This window comes from Urocitellus parryii, chromosome 11 (assembly GCF_045843805.1).
Source record: "Urocitellus parryii isolate mUroPar1 chromosome 11, mUroPar1.hap1, whole genome shotgun sequence".
Classification (NCBI taxonomy): domain Eukaryota; kingdom Metazoa; phylum Chordata; class Mammalia; order Rodentia; family Sciuridae; genus Urocitellus; species Urocitellus parryii.
This window is the reverse complement of record NC_135541.1, coordinates 71,776,093-71,793,930: the sequence shown is the minus strand read 5'-3', so window position 1 is coordinate 71,793,930 and position 17,838 is coordinate 71,776,093. Positions and strand designations below refer to the sequence as shown.

The following is a 17,838-nucleotide window of genomic DNA, read 5'->3' as shown; positions in this document are numbered from 1 at the left end:
AGAGTCTAGAATAGTCAGACTCTCTGTCTTGCTAAGCTGCAAGGCAGAAGGAGGAATCAGTCTTGGTTAAAATACTAGACTCTTGCCTTTCCTGCTGAACTTTATAGATTTTGTTTTTTCCTTGAACAGACCGATTTTTTTTTTCTGTTTGCTCCTATGACCATTTCCAGAGGACATGACTAGTTGTTTCTATAATTTCACCAGTTTCATTGGGGAATGAATTAGCAGAGCTCCTCACTCAGAAGTTGATATGTATGACTTTTTATTTCAAATGTTAAGTTAATCTATTTAATTTGGAGAATAGTTATAGCATTGATTGTAAAATTAAATCTTTAGGATTAAAATATTCTCTTGAGAAATGTGGCAGCATGGCTAAAAACAAGACAATATCCCCCAAATGGGATTTTGAGTAATCAATGTCCTGATGTTTCCTTTTAAAAACTAAACTTTTCATACTTTTATGAAGTTATTTTAGGGGAAAGGCAAGGCTCTGTAGCATTCCTAGTACATTCTTGAATAAATGATTGGATTTGTTTATGAACATGGTACCATTTGCTACTGTGTGCTTTGACGATAGGTTTCTCTGTACTAGCCTGTTGCTGAATCCCTTAATTTATCACAGATGCTGTTTTAGTTTGTGTTGCTACAACAAAATACCATAAAATAGGTGGCTTAAATAATTTATTTCTCACAGTCCTGAAGACTGAAAAGTGCAAGATGACTGTGCAGGCAGATCTGGTGTCTGCTGAGGGTTTCCTTTCTGACTCTCTTTACATTCTCATAAGGGGGGAAAAGAACAAGTTGGGTCTCTGGCCTCTTCTTTTATAAAGGCAATAATGTTATTCATGAATGCTCTACCTCTTGAACTAATTGTCTCCAAAAGGTTCAAATACCATCACATTGGGGATTAAATTTCAACATATGAATTTTAACAAATTGGAGGATTCACAAGCATTCAGTTCCTAACATATGTATCTTATTTTGCTAAGACAGTTTCTTATATATAGGTCCAGTACCTTTGAGAGAAATGGTAATTAAGCTTTTCTAGTATGAATAGTTTATAAGGTCATTAGATTATTAGTTACTTTGCCCCAAATACTTAGTTTATTGGTTTATCATTATTAAAATATTTGGTTTACCAAAGTCCTGGAATGATTTTATGTTCCAGGGAAGATGAAAAAATATTATTGAGCATTTATCATGTGCTAGGACTGTTACCACTATTATTTTATTTATCCCTTTTGAATTAGGAATCATTAGTGTCATTGGGGATAATGAACTAAGACTTAAAGTTTGTGTTTTTCCAAGGCTACATAGCTAATAAACAGAGATGCAGAGAGAGGAACCAACAGGAATCAAGCAGATAGTAGCATATGGACTCTATATGTGAGATGTGGGGGGTGTCAAAGAAAGGATAAATATCCCTGAAAGAAAGACATCATTGATTAGTTGCTATTTTTCCATCTACAAAAGTTTTCAGCAAAAGCAACCCCTGTCAATCTTCAGACAACAATTCTGTTAAGGAAATTTAAAAGGTTAACTTATAGTTTGTTCACATTTATGAGTACACACATTTATGAGTACATACACTCTTTCTGTACACCCTTGATGGTTAAACATTTTTCAATGTCATTGCACTTTCAAAAATATTTATTTTTGAAATTTAATTTTATCTCTAAAATAAGTTCATAAAGGTCTTATTGCCCTCATGGGTGTCATTATGGTGTTTTGATAAATAATATATATATATATATATATATATATATATATATATATATATATAAATATATATAATAAATAAATAAAGCACTTTTTAGGTAATAATAAAATGGAGGTCCCAGAGCTGAGGCCTAACTTCCATGAGAAAGGCAGCTTGGAGTGTGTTTGGGAGTGGGGTGCTGTTGGGGCAGTGGGAGAAGCAGGCTGTTCCTGCTATCACTTGGTAGACTCTTTAACACCTAAAATCAAGATATTCATGTAATGAGAGTTGACACAGCACACTGCGAATAATGTACTCAAAGTCAATCATAAATACTGGGGAAACCAGGAGCAGTGGAAAAGGAGAAGTCGAGTCCCAGCGATCCATTGCTTGGAGCTCGGCTAAGACCCCTTGAGGGGGGTCCTCCGAGGGGCTAGAGAATCGGCGCTCCGCCTCGAGCTGCGGGCGGGGAGGTGAGGACTGGGAGCGCAGGCAGGAAAGGTGGGGACCGGCTTGGAGGCCCGCAGGGAGGTAGGGACCCAGCCCAGGAGGGGCGCGGTGTTGGCCAGCGGTCCCCAAGCTTCAGGCCCGCGTCTGGGCCGGCCCCAGGCTCCTCATCGCGTTCCTGTCAGAAGACGGCGAGGCCACTTGACTCGCGCACGTTAAGGGACCCGCCCGCCACGGGGCTGGTCGTGTGGTGTTTTGTCCCGTTTGCTGTGGCCCCCCCTTGGGTGTGTGTCGGGGTTTCTCTCCTGAGCTAGAGCTGGGTGGGCCTCCGTATCTGTTTAGACGCCTCGTCTTACGGCAGCGGGAAGGAGGCCGCGGTGGAGTGCGTGGCCCCAGAGCTCCGGGAGTGGGCAGCGCGGGCGCCTCAGGGCGAGTGAGTTCTAGTGGGCGATCTGGGATCTAGCGCCCCGCGGGCCACCACGTGGGAGGGGGAGCCTCGGGCTGGGGCTGCGACTGGGGTGCTTTTCGCTGCCTGAGACCTGGAGACTGCGGGAATGTGTTCCCTTACTGTGTCAAACTCCCTGCAGTTGCTGAATGTTGGTCTCGGTTTCTTCACTAACGATTTCTAACAAGTCAGTAATTTATTTGTATATGAGTTTCTGCACTTTTGAAATTGTAAAAACATTAAAAATGATAAAGTCATAGGGACGAAAATTTTATCAATAAGGATTCTAAAAGATAAAAAGTGCTATAATATTATCAATGTAATTAGAGAAGGCAGCCTCAGCCTCCAAAGCCACTGGGATTACAGGTGCCAGAGCGCCGGCTATAATAGTTTAAATTAATAGTTTTATTGTCTTATTTGTAATTTTATTGTCTTATTTGCAGCTTATTTTACTCAACTGGGCGTGGTGGCGCACACTTGCAATCCCAGCAGCTAGGGAGGCTTAGGAGAATCCAGTTCAAAGCCAGCTTCAGCAATTTAGCGAGGCCCTAAGCAACTCTTCAGTGAGTCCCTGTCTCTAAATACAAAGTATAAAAAAGGAGGGGCTGGGGTTGTGGCTCAGTGGTAGAGCTCTTGCCTTGCATGTGTGAGGCAATGGGTTCCATTCTCAGCACCACATAGAAATAAATAAATAAATAAAGGTATTATGTCCACTCACAACTAAAAAAATAAATAAAATAAAATAATAAGGGAGCTGGGGATGTGACTCAGTGATCAAGCACCCCTGAGTTCAATCTCTAATACCAAAAAAAAAAAAAAGAGGAAGAAAAAGAAGAAAAGAAACACAAGCATATAAATGATGTTAGCCTTCAGATTTTCTTAAATTCTGAGGTATTATTTTAAAGCCAAGAAACATTTGTTATTTTTTTTTTTGGACAGTATAAAAATGACTAGCATTTTTGTTTATTATTTTTCATATAATTGTTTTCAAGTTTTAACATTGGTTATCTAATAACGATGTTAACAGATTGTCCGAGATATATATAAAACCATATTAATTTTTTCTTACTATATCTTTTTGTTGATGACTGAGTGATTAGTAAATTGAGAAAAATAAAGAGGCCAGTTAAACATATTAGAGGACAGAAAACCCAGCAACTAAAACAGTGAAAAACTCCACAACATTCTAGATCAGTAAGAACAGTCTTAAAGCCATTTGCAGGTTTAGCCCTCTTATCAGTGGTATTTCTCCAGAGATGGACTTGAAAATATTCCTTTCTTCCCCACATCAGTTCTACTTGTATCTTTTTTCCACATCAGGGAATTCTCAAAATTGGTAATGAGGATTTCTCCTCAAGATGGTACTCATATAATTTCTTTGATTTTAATTTCTATCCTGAGGATGAATTTGTAATGTATTAACTATCACAGAGTAAGTGAAATATAATTCACGTTTATGATTTGTGCATCTTATTTCATGTTTTGACCTATAGAATGTTCTGTCTTGTTTCAGAATTTAGAGAAAAAATTGGAAGGTAGATTTAGTGTGCACAGGGAAGTAATTGGAATAAGAAAGAAGCAATGTGAACCTGTAGAAATGGTGCTATGGTTTCCTTTCACATTTGAGTCTTTTTTCAGCCCTACATTTTTATTATATTCCTGGTGGCCAGAGGTGAACATTTTTAACCTTTACATGTCTGAATATCTTAAAGCAAAAAAAAAAGATTTTACACCATTTTTGAGTGTAAAAATATGTATGTGTTAAATTTGTCTATTTTGTAAAAGTTCAAACACATGAAAAATAAACTATTATTATGAACCCACACATACACGTTACATAGTTTTAGCAGTTACCAACTTGTCACCAATAATATTTTATCAGTACATTTCTACCATTCCCCCTTTATTTTGAAGCAAATTCCTGCATAGGTACATAGTTGTATTAGAGGTACACACATTCACAATAAATTGTAATATCTCAACTCAAAAATAATACTATAAACAAAGTATTAACCCAAAAGGAGCAGTTAATTTTGTGTTATTGAAGAAGACAAATTTAGAGAAGTCTTTGAAGAAGAAATGACATTTAACCTATACTTTGAAGAATGGACAAGAATTTTCCAGGAAGAAAATATTTTAAATATTGGTGCAGTATGAAGAAAGGGGTACAAAATGTGAAAATATATGAATGAGTAGAGAACACAGTATGTTGATATTGAAATGCTTTGAAAGTCACAGAAATTGAAACTGTAAGACTCATCTGTGGTTATATTTTAAAGGATGTTCTAAGAAACTAATGACTATAGTTTACTTATCTATATTTTCTCCATCTTTGTAAATAAAATATAAACTACCTTTTCTATATCTTGTAGATTTATGACAAAGTCCAGTTTTCAAAGATGTCAAAACTAAATGACTGCTTGTTTTCTGTGGATAGTTTGTTTTTTGAAAACCCAGATGAAATTGAAAAGTAAGTCTATCTCAAGGGCTAATAATACAGTATATTATTTTAGAGTTTAAAAAAATTAGGGAGTTTATTTTCTTTCTGATAAATACACAAATAAAAATGGCAGATCAACAGAATGATTGTATATTTAGAAACATGGAATTCAGATTCACTGGTAAGTAAGGTTCAGCATCTTAAATGTTATAGTTTTAAAAATTCAATTAATTCCTGCCAGTTTTATGTTCATTTGCTTTACATTTCTAATTTGTCAAGTTGTTCCTGACTAAGGTAAAGACTGGAAATAATGGTCAAAGAGTAGCCAAGAACAAGAAGTGATGACACGTTTTGAAAACATAATGAGCATGTACCAAAGACTGTGATAAGCGTATTTAGCACAGGCAATGTGTAGGGATGGAAATAAAGATGTGAGACCATGTAGATTGCTCTCAATTCTGAATTTTATATGTATTTGTTATAATAACCTATTTTAATGAACCCCCTTATTGCTTTCACTCCTTCATTCTAATAGTAATTCAAATATTGATTGAATGCTGAAAGGATATAAAAAGAAAGAAACTCACTTCTAAAAGTTAAAATCTAATTGAGTTTAAACACACATATGGGAAGTCATTAATAAATAATATGACTATGTAAATCATGATCCAGACTGGAATACTTTTTTTTAACCACATATTTCAATATTCTGTATTTAAACTCATTACATAGTATGATATAACATATCCATGACTCATATTCGGGTTTTTTGGACACAGAATCAGTATTTGAAATATTCTATGGTTAGTTATAAAGGAAATACTTTTAAATATTAAAAACTTATGAAGGTGGTGGTGGCAATGATGATGAAGGACAATAGTTTGTTCTTGTTTGAGAATTGTGGTTAGCTCCTTTTAAGAGTATGAGAAAGTAGAAATATGTCACTTGGGAATTATTTTTAATTAATTTTTTATATATATGACAGCAGAATGCATTATAATTCTTATTACACATATACAGCACAATGTTTCGTATCTCTGGTTGTATACAAAGTGTATTCACACCAATTTGTGTCTTTATACATGTACTTTGGATAATAATGTCCATCACATTCCACCATCATTTCTAACCCCATGCCCTGTCCCTTCCCTTCCCATCCCTCTGCCCTATCTAGAGTTGTCTATTCTTCCCATGCTCCCTCTCCCTACCCTACTACCAGCCTCCTTATATCAGAGAAAACAATTCGGCATTTGGTTTTTCGGGATTGGCTAACTTCACTTAGCATTGTCTTCTCTAACTCCATCCATTTACCTGCAAATGCCATTATTTTATTCTCTTTTATTGCTGAGTGATATTCCATTGTGTATATATGTATAGAGTGGAAAACTTTTGAGAGTAAAAAAGTACATCCTGCTGGAGCAGCAGGAGTAAATCAGGACTGTAAGTCAGTGTATTAGGATTAGGGTTAGGCAAATTTTGGAACATATGATTGTTCTAACAATAAAACATTAAAATGTATGAAAAATGATTAATATTCATGCAATAAAATTTCAGATTTGGAAGAAAGTAACCTTTAGCAAGTTGATCAGGTCAGGCTTAGTGGGGAGAGGCTTCAGGAGTCTTTGAAATAGCTGATAATTCTTTGGACATAGAGGAAGTAGGCATTGAAGGCCCACTGTTAAAGGGGAAAAAAAAGGAATGAAGATGGGACAAGTCACAGTACTTGAGGGGATAGTATATAGAAGTTTTTTAGAGTAGATGGTTCATAAAGGAGACAAATGGTGCATAGAGTTCTAAAGTTGAGCATAGATTGTGGTGGGTGGTAAATGCTGTATAATTCTCTATGTGTTAAAAGCTGTGAAATTAAATCAACAAACATTTCCTGAACAACACACCTAATTATATATAACACTGTGCTAAGTACTGCTTATATAAATGGAAATAAAAGCAAAGCCCTTAGATATTTACAATCTAGAGACAGTATCAGACTAATTAGCTATTTCTATCTATTATCTGTATACACACATTCACACATACACACACACACACAATACAATAAGTATGAGAAATATTGTGGATTCAGTGTATAAAAAGAGGGGGAGAAAATCTTTGAGCACCTATGGAAATTTCTTGGAAAAGGTAGAATTTGAAGTGGGTTTTAAATGAACTTAAACTCTAGTGCCTAGAAAAGCACCTGGCATGTGCTAAATAGTTGTTGAATGGATTAATGAATGAATAATAGTAGAATTTCTATAGGTGGATATGGGTATGAGGCTGAGTAAAAGGTCCGGAAGAGTACAGAGTTTATTTTTTTAAATTTTTTTTAGGGGGGAAGGTGGCACTGGTGATTGAACTATTTAGTTACATCCCCAGTCCTTTTTAATTTTATTTTGTAAGAGAGAGTCTTGCTAACTTGCTAAGGCTCGCCTCAAACTTGGAATCTTCCTGCCTCAGTCTCCTGAGTCACTGGGATTACAGGTGTGTACCCAGTTCCAGCAATAAAGGATGTATCTTTGAATAAAGATGAGGAGGCACAGAATGTGTTATCTGTTTGGTATTGTTCTAGCTTTCCATCACTGTGACAAAATACTTAAACAAAGCAAAAGTTTATTTTATCTCGTAGTTTTGAGGAGTTTGGTCCATGGTCATTTGGTTTGTTGCTTTTGGGCCTGTTGTGAGGCAATATATCATGGTGGGAGCACCTGGTGGAAAAAGCCCTCACTTCATGGCAGCTGGGAATCAAAGAGAGGTAAAAGGGTCAGAGTCACACTCTCTCTCAAGAGCATCCCTCTGATGAGATAAATTCCTCCCCCTGGGCTCCATCTCTTAAGTGTTTCACCACCTCCCAATAGTGTCACAAGCTGGTAAGCTAGCCTTTTAACATATGGGCCTTTGGAGGACACTTATCCAAACTTTAACAGGTATATAACAAGTAGTTCAGTTTACCCTAAACCTAAAGGTATGTGTAGGAGAATTAAAACTGTAAGGTACTCTAAGTCCCTTGGGAAGTTTGTCATTATCTGAAAGCCACTGAAGAATTTTGAATAGAGTACTATGATGAAAATGATTCTAAATTAATGTAAGAATGTGTAAGGTGTATTAGAGAGAAAGCCTGGAGGCAGTGAATTCAGTTAAAACACTATTGTTCTCAATCAGATGTAAGTTGATTAGGATCTTAATTATAATAGTGGCAATGGAAATACAAAGAAAATGATGAATTTCAGAAGCATTAAAAGGAATATGTATCTATATATTGTGAATAAAAAAGGATTATGCTATGGTTTGGATTTGGTGACTGGGAGAATGATGGCACCTCTAGAAGAAAAGAGGGAAATCATAAAGAAGATTTAATTTTATGAGGAGACTGAATAGTAGAGCTAGATGTATACTTCTTATATCCCATTATTCTCTTTCTTGGATTTTCTGGAATGGTCTCTATATAGAAAAGAGTTAACATAACAGGCCTAAATGGCTATCCTTGCAAAGCCTGTTTGCAAGGTTGACCTTTGGTTGGAATCTGAGAACAGATTTCAGGAAGGTTCCCACCATTAACTGATAACAGTGGCTCACTGTGCATAAACTGTTTATACAAATAATGTGGTTTATGCGAACACCTGCTTTTCTTCTGGGATTCTGGAATTTATATGTCCGACAGGGAATGCTTGGGGGTGATTAGCCCCCAATAAACCCTGACCATTGAGTTCCAAATGAACTTTCCTCATTGGTAACATTTCATGCATGTTGTCACAATTGGTTATTTAATGTGACCCTTGTATGGAGAGGACTCTTGGAAACTTGTGCCTGGTTTCCCTAGGACTTTGCCCAATTGCTAGGAGTAGGACTCAGCTAGGAAATCGTTGAACTGGGTGTAATCTTAGGAACCCTCTGTCATAGTCCTAAATTTCAAATGCTCTGGCATTTGCTCAGTCTCTCAGACATTGTCAAATAATGTTGTGGATTTTTATTTGAAAAATATAGTCATAGTAGCTATGTGCTAGGTACTAAGAGGGACAGAAATTTCAAAGATTAAGTCTCTTACTTGGGAGAACTTAGTACAGTAAATGAAAATAAATTAATCTTAAAATGCTTGGGATTCAGTGTAGGCAGTATATATTTTTTTTTCCTCAAGTTTTTCCTGTCACCTAGCACTTTCTTTTTATCTTAATGAAAGCAAGTCAACTTTGATTGGTAAAGATATGTTAAAGCAGTATCAGTTAATAAGGTCACAGCTGAAATGTATGGACAGGTAAAGATGCCAACAGGGTGGCAAAAATCTCATCAATTACCATTGACTTATAAAGTCAACCAATTTCAACCAATTTCTTAGAGATTTTGTGGTTGCATATGGTTCTGAACCAAGTATTTGGGTTAGGACATTAATTTTCACTCAAGTTGTAGGAATACTCAAGAATACTAATAATGGAGTGATTTACCCAGTAAAGACCCATGATTATAGGTAAGATACATCATAAGTAATTTGTTACATGTAATAGTTAAAGTGCAGAGTTTGAGAATGGTTTAATACTTTTTAAAAAGTTGGAATAGATTTAAAATTCCTATCACTGGCATTTCAATTAGAGAAAATGAAGTGGAACTATTGCCATTCCTATTTAGGTAGCATATCTTACATGCAGTGTTATTAATTTTTTAAAATATTTTTATAGTGGATGGACACAATACCTTTATTTTATTTTTATATGGTGCTGAGGATTGGATCCAGTGTCTCATACATGCTAGGCAAGTACTCTACCAACTGAGTTCCAATCCCAACTCCAGTCCCCGTATTATTAATTCTGTGACACACAAGGGAAAAAAGGTTGAGAACATTGCTGTATAGGGATAAATCATAGTGGTAACAGAAATTGAGTAAAGATTAATAAATATATGTTTCTGATTGTAGATCTTTTTAACCATATATTCACATTTTTTATATTTTATATAGCTATCCAGACAATGAAAAATCATTGGATTGGTTTCTCCCTCCTCCTCCATTGATTTCAGAAATTCCAGATACTCAGGAATTAGAGGAGGAAATAGAAAGTCATAAATTGCAAGGTAAGTTATCATATATTTGTTGTGAAACCAAATGCATGCATTAATATCAATATAAAAAACCTAGTAACACATGAAAATATTAATTCCTTTATTTTAATGGAAAAAATGAGAGTCAAAGACTTCTCTTATTCAAAATAATGCTCACCAAACCTTATGATCTAACACATTTACCTTCTCCATATATACATACACATATGTGTGCATAATACATAATATCCTATCACATACTTGTTCTGACTGTTGTTCAGTGAATATTTGTTTCTCTTTAACCATTAAAACTCCTGTCACTGCTCTTCAGTTTTGCTCTTTTCTAATTGGTAAGATCTTCTGGGAGACAGAACTTTATGTGAAAGAACAAGATAACGAAAGATTATACATATTGAGACCATTTTTTTTTAATCTTGAGGAATGCTTAAACAATATATGTTATCTAATATGATGTTACTGGTAAAATTTTAATCTTAAATTGGTAATTTCATGCATAAATATTTTAATATTAAGCTTATAAGTTACATGATTTATATATAAATAGATATGTGTATACTCTTGAATGTATCAAATACTATACTTCATGTATGGTATACATCTGGTGTAATATTTATAAATAGATGGTAAAGCAAATTTAAGCTCTAATAAGACTTCTGAACTTCCTCTAAACATCCCATAGATTCTGGGGAAAAAAAAAACTCTAAAGAAATGTTTAAAATTCTATCACTCTGATGAAGATATTTCTTTATCTTGATTTTAGAAGCAGGATTACAAAGTTAAAAAAAGCACTGTGTCCTATATTTTAATACTGGATCATATTCATTAAGATTTTATATGATTGATCATTGTATTTCTGTGTGTAAATTATTTATATAAAATTTTACATCCTCATAATTACTTGTATAAATATGCCATTTGTAGTAGCCAAAATAGTTAAATATTAAAATTATTACTACTTTTGTCATCAGGATTTAAACCTATTTTATAACATAGATGCTGTATAAATTTTGAATTTAATCTTAATAATTCTGAAGTAATTTCTAAGTTGCTTTCAGAAACAACCTGGTATTTCGAAGCCATATATGGTATTATAGAGTATCTTGTTATTATACTAATACTTTTCTTGACTTTCATATTTAACAAAAAAAACTTAACTAGTAAACTTTTAAAAATTAATTAAATTTTTCATTATTATATTGAAAATGTGTTTTAATGAATAATATATAATAACCAATATATTCCTCTTTTGTAGGTCAGGAAAATAATCCAAAAATGTTAATGTCAAATTTAAAGATTACTAATGAAGACATAAATTATATTTCACCAACACAAAAATTCCAGTTTCCCTCTTATAAATATGAATATGATTATCTAAATTTAGGAGTAGCAGGTATTAATGACTCATCACATGTTGCTGGCAAGCTGACATATGGTTCTTCTCAGAAATATACAAACCACATGGGCACCAAGATAGCACCTGAGGATACTGATGCAAAATTAGGTAACGTTATAGAGGAAAAGGGAGAGAGCACACCAGCATTTCGAAAAAGGTAATTAATTAAATGTAATAAATAACATTCAGTGAATAAAGTGGAATATTAATGTGTTCATCCAAAAATATTAAACATGATAAATTCTGAATGAGAAAAACAGTAATAACAAAGTATTATACATTAAACATTCTGTTATATTTGGGATTCTAGATTTTTACCTTTAAGGACCTTACAATTTAGTGGGAAGCATAGATACATAACTAAAAATAATTGACTAAATACTTCATGATATGACAGTTATTTTCATGAAATAAGTATATTGTTAGAGCAGAGATTGTTAAACTTTTTTTTGATGTGTCTCAAAGTTCACAGTTTATTTTTTAATTTTTTTTTAATTTATTTTTTTAATGTTGGTTGTTCAAAACATTACATAGTTCTTGATATATCATATTTCACATTTTGATTCAAGCGGGTTATGAGCTCCCATTTTACCCCGTATACAGCTTGCAGAATCACATCAGTTACACTTCATTGCTTTACATATTGATAAACTCATGTCTGTTGTATTCTGCTGCCTTTCCTATCCTCTACTATCCCCCCTCCCCTCCCCTCCCCTCCCCTCCCCTCTTCTCTCTCTACCCCCACTACTGTAATTCATTCCTCCCCCTTGTACTGTTTTTCCCTTTCCCCTCACTTCCTCTTGTATGTAATTTTGTATAACCCTGAGGGTCTCCTTCCATTTCCATGCAATTTCCCTTCTCTCTCCCTTTCCCTCCCACCTCTCATCCTTGTTTAATGTTGGTCTTCTTCTCGTGCTCTTCTTCCCTAGTCTGTTCTTAGTTACTCTCCTTATATCAAAGGAGACATTTGGCATTTGTTTTTTAGGGCTTGGCTAGCTTCACTTAGCATAATCTGCTCTAATGCCATCCATTTCCCACCAAATTCTATGATTTTGTCATTTTTTACTGCAGAGTAATACTCCATTGTGTATAAATGCCACATTTTTTTTATCCATTCGTCTATTGAAGGGCATCTAGGTTGATTCCACAGTCTTGCTATTGTGAATTGTGCTGCTATGAACATCGATGTAGCAGTGTCCCTGTAGCATGCTCTTATTAGGTCTTTAGGGAATAGACCGAGAAGGGGAATGGCTGGGTCAAATGGTGGTTCCATTCCCAGCTTTCCAAGAAATCTCCATACCGCTTTCCAAATTGGCTGCACCAATTTGCAGTCCCACCAACAATGTACAAGTGTACCCTTTTCCCCACAACCTCGCCAGCACTTATTGTTGTTCGACTTCATAATGGCTGCCAATCTTACTGGAGTGAGATGGTATCTTAGGGTGGTTTTGATTTGCATTTCTCTGACTGCTAGAGATGGTGAGCATTTTTTCATGTACTTATTGATTGATTGTATGTCCTCCTCTGAGAAGTGTCTATTCAAGTCCTTGGCCCATTTGTTGATTGGGTTATTTGTTATCTTATTGTCTAATTTTCTGAGTTCTTTATATATTCTGGATATTAGGGCTCTATCTGAAGTGTGAGGAGTAAAGATTTGTTCCCATGATGTAGGCTCCCTATTTACCTCTCTTATTGTTTCTTTTGCTGAGAAAAAACTTTTTAGTTTAAGTAAGTCCCATTTGTTGATTCTAGATGTTAACTCTTGTGCTATGGGTGTCCTATTGAGGAATTTGGAGCCCGACCCCACAGCATGTAGGTCGTAGCCAACTTTTTCTTCTATCAGATGCCGTGTCTCTGATTTGATATCAAGCTCCTTGATCCATTTTGAGTTAACTTTTGTGCTTGGTGAGAGAAAGGGATTCAGATTCATTTTGTTGCATATGGATTTCCAGTTTTCCCAGCACCATTTGTTGAAGATGCTATCCTTCCTCCATTGCATGCTTTTAGCCCCTTTATCAAATATAAGAAAGTTGTAGTTTTGTGGGTTGGTTTCTGTGTCCTCTATTCTGTACCATTGGTCCACCCGCCTGTTTTGGTACCAGTACCATGCTGTTTTTGTTACTATTGCTCTGTAGTATAGTTTGAGATCTGGAATCGCTATACCACCTGATTCACACTTCCTGCTTAGTATTGTTTTTGCTATTCTGGGTCTTTTATTCTTCCATATGAATTTCATGATTGCTTTCTCCATTTCTACAAGAAATGCCGTTGGGATTTTGATTGGCATTCCATTAAACCTATAGAGAACTTTTGGTAATATCGCCATTTTGATTATGTTAGTTCTGCCTATCCATGAACAGGGTATATTTTTCCATCTTCTAAGGTCTTCTTCAATTTCTCTTTTTAGGGTTCTGTAGTTTTCATTGTATAAGTCTTTCACCTCTTTTGTTAGGTTGATTCCCAAGTATTTTATTCTTTTTGAGGATATTGTGAACGGCGTGGTTGTCCTCGTTTCCATTTCAGAGGATTTGTCGCTGATATACAGGAATGCCTTTGATTTATGCGTGTTGATTTTATAACCTGCCACTTTGCTGAATTCATTTATTAGCTCTAATAGTTTCTTTGTAGACCCTTTTGGGTCTGCTAGGTAGAGAATCATGTCATCTGCAAATAGTGATAATTTAAGTTCTTCTTTTCCTATTTTTATGCCTTTAATTTCTTTCATCTGTCTAATTGCTCTGGCCAGTGTTTCGAGAACTATGTTGAACAGAAGTGGTGAAAGAGGGCATCCCTGTCTTGTTCCAGATCTTAGAGGGAATGCCTTCAATTTTTCTCCATTCAGAATGATGCTAGCCTGAGGCTTGGCATAAATTGCTTTTACAATGTTGAGGTATGTTCCTGTTATCCCTAGTTTTTCTAGAGTTTTGAACATAAAGGGATGCTGCACTTTGTCGAATGCTTTTTCCGCATCCATCTAGATGATCATATGGTTCTTATTTTTAAGTCTATTGATGTGGTGAATAACATTTATTGATTTCCGTATATTGAACCAACCTTGCATACCAGGGATGAATCCTACTTGATCATGGTGCACAATTTTTTTGATATGTTTTTGTATCCGATTCGCCAGAATTTTATTGAGGATTTTTGCATCTAGGTTCATTAGAGATATTGGTCTGTAGTTTTCTTTCTTTGAAGTGTCTTTGTCTGGTTTTGGAATCAGGGTGATGTTAGCCTCGTAGAATGAATTTGGTAGTTCTCCCTCTTTTTCTATTTCCTGAAGTAGCTTGAAAAGTATTGGTATTAGTTCCTCTTTAAAGGTTTTGTAAAACTCTGCTGTATACCCGTCCGGTCCTGGGCTTTTCTTAGATGGTAATCTTTTGATGGTTTCTTCTATTTCCTCAATTGATATTGGTCTGTTTAGGTTGTCTATATTCTCCTGACTCAATCTGGGCAGATTATATGACTTAAGAAATTTATCGATGCCTTCACTATCTTCTATTTTATTGGAGTATAAGGATTCAAAATAATTTCTGATTATCTTCTGTATTTCTGAAGTGTCTGTTGTGATATTGCCTCTTTCATCCCGTATGCTAGTAATTTGAGTTCTCTCTCTTCTTCTCTTCGTTAGCATGGCTAAGGGTCTGTCAATTTTATTTATTTATTCAAAGAACCAACTTTTAGTTTTGTCAATTTTTTCAATTGTTTCTTTTGTTTCGATTTCATTAATTTCACCTCTGATTTTAATTATTTCTTGCCTTCTACTTCTTTTGCTGTTGTTTTGCTCTTCTTTTTCTAGGATTTTGAGATGAAGTATGAGATCATTTATTTGTTGGTTTTTTCTTTTTTTAAGGAATGCACTCCAAGCAATGAATTTTCCTCTTAGAACTGCTTTCAATGTGTCCCATAGATTCCGATATGTTGTGTCTATGTTTTCATTTAACTCTAAGAATTTTTTAATTTCCTCCTTGATGTCTTCTAAAACCCATTGATTATTCAGTAACCTATTGTTCATTCTCCAAGTGATGCACGATTTTTCCTTCCTTCTTTTATCGTTGATTTTCAGTTTCATTCCATTGTGATCAGATAAGATGCATGGTATTATCTCTACTCCTTTATATTGACTAAGAGTTTCCCTGTGACATAATATATGATCTATTTTTGAGAAGGATTCATGTGCTGCTGAGAAAAAAGTGTAGCTGCTTGATGTTGGGTGGTATATTCTATATGTGTCAATTAAGTCTAGGTTGTTAATTGTATTATTGAGTTCTATAGTTTCCTTATTCAGCTTTTGTTTGGAAGATCTGTCCAGTGGTGAGAGAGGTGTGTTAAAGTCTCCCATGATTATTGTATGGTGGTCTATTAGATTCTTGAACTTGAGAAGAGTTTGCTTGATGAACATAGCAGCCCCGTTGTTTGGGGCATATATATTTATGATTGTTATGTCTTGTTGGTGTATGGTTCCCTTGAGCAGTATGTAGTGTCCCTCTTTATCCCTTTTGATTAACTTTGGCTTGAAATCTATTTTATTTGATATGAGTATGGACACTCCTGCTTGTTTCCGCAGTCCATATGAGTGACATGATTTTTCCCAACCTTTCACCTTCAGTCTATGTATATCTTTTCCTATCAAATGCGTCTCCTGCAGGCAGCATATTGTTGGGTCTTGTTTTGTGATCCATTCAACTAGCCTGTGTCTCTTAATTGGTGAGTTTAAGCCATTAACATTTAGGGTTATTATTGAGATATAGTTTGTTCTTCCAGCCATAGTTTGTTTACTAATGCTATTAAACCTGATTTGTTTTCCTCTTTGATTATTTCCCCCCTTTACTGTCCTACCTCCCACTGTTGGTTTTCATTGTTGTTTTCCATTTCCTCTTCCTGTAGTGTTTTGCCAAGGATTTTTTGAAGAGATGGTTTTCTAGCTGCAAATTCTTTTAACTTTTGTTTGTCGTGGAATGTTTTAATTTCATCTTCCATCCTGAAGCTTAGTTTCGCGGGATACCCGATTCTTGGTTGGCACCCATTTTCTTTTAGCGTTTGAAATATGTTATTCCAGGATCTTCTAGCTTTTAGAGTCTGTGTTGAAAGATCAGCTGTTATCCTGATTGGTTTACCCCTAAATGTAATCTGCTTCCTTTCCCTTGTAGCTTTTAAAATTCTCTCCTTATTCTGTATGTTGGACATCTTCATTATAATGTGTCTAGGTGTGGATCTCTTATGATTTTGCACATTCGGAGTCCTGTAGGCTTCTAGGATTTGGGATTCTGTCTCATTCTTCAAGTCTGGGAAGTTTTCTCGTATTATTTCATTGAATAGATTGCTCATTCCTTTGGTTTGGACCTCTATACCTTCCTGTATCTCAATGACTCTTAAGTTTGGTCTCTTTATGTTATCCCATATTTCTTGGATGTTCTGCTCATGATTCCTTAACAGTCTTGCTGAGCTGTCTATGTTCTTTTCAAGTTGAAATACTCTGTCTTCATTGTCTGATGTTCTATCTTCTAAGTGATCCACTCTGCTGGTAGTATTCTCAATTGAGTTTTTAAGTTGGTTTATTGTTTCCTGCATTTCTAGGATTTCTATTTGTTTGTTTTTTATTACCTCTATCTCCCTGTGAAATTGATCTTTTACTTCCTGGATTTGTTTGTCAATGTGATCTTTCATTGTCTGATTTTGCTGTCTCATGTCTTCCTTGAGACTCCAGATCATCTGAAGCATGTATGTCCTGAGCTCTCTATCTGACATTCCATCTGTTGCAGCTATTACCTCTTCTAAAGTTGAGTTGACCTGCATTGCCTGTGGTCCTTTCTTTCCTTGTCTTTTCATACTGCTGGCGTTTCTTTCTGCTTGGTGAAATTGTTGTGTCTTTGATATTTTCCCTCTATTTATTTATATTGCTCTTGTATAGTTGAAAAATCACCCTTTCAGGGCAGGTAGTGGCTGTGATCCTCCTCCAATTAGTGTGATTCGTCTACCATGCTGGCAGGCCTTATGTCTGCTCTACTGGTCGGTCATAGGTCCGCCTACCCAGCAGGCGCCAGGGGCACCTGTGTCACTCCGTAGGTTGCTGGGCCTAACCTCCCGATGGGTTGCAGGTTCGCCTAGCTTGCAGGCACTGGGGGAGGGTCCGGTTACGCTCCTCAGCAGGCTTTGGGCCCCATCTGCTGGTGTTCACAGTCCCACCTACCTTGCAGACACTGGGGGAGGGGACGAGCCTGGCCCTGAGATTGTTAAACTTTTTATCATAAGTACCCCATTGCATTTAAAAAGTATTGAAGATTCCCAAAAAGTTTTTATTAAGGTAGGTTATATATATATATATATATCAGTATTTAATAATATTAGAAATTAAAACCAAAAAATTAAAA

General features: G+C 35.5%; 1 protein-coding gene across 2 annotated transcripts in view; it reads left to right on the top strand.

Moving 5' to 3' along the window:
- The first annotated feature begins 4,990 nt into the window (after positions 1 to 4,990).
- Positions 4,991 to 17,838, top strand: part of Hfm1 (helicase for meiosis 1) — an 88,840-nt gene continuing 75,992 nt past the window's right edge. For both annotated transcript variants that reach the window (XM_026403104.2, XM_077791401.1), the window contains exons 1-3: positions 4,991 to 5,061; positions 9,974 to 10,086; positions 11,327 to 11,624. In XM_026403104.2, coding sequence (XP_026258889.1) covers positions 4,991 to 5,061; positions 9,974 to 10,086; positions 11,327 to 11,624 — 482 coding nt within the window. The remainder of the gene's footprint in view (positions 5,062 to 9,973; positions 10,087 to 11,326; positions 11,625 to 17,838) is intronic.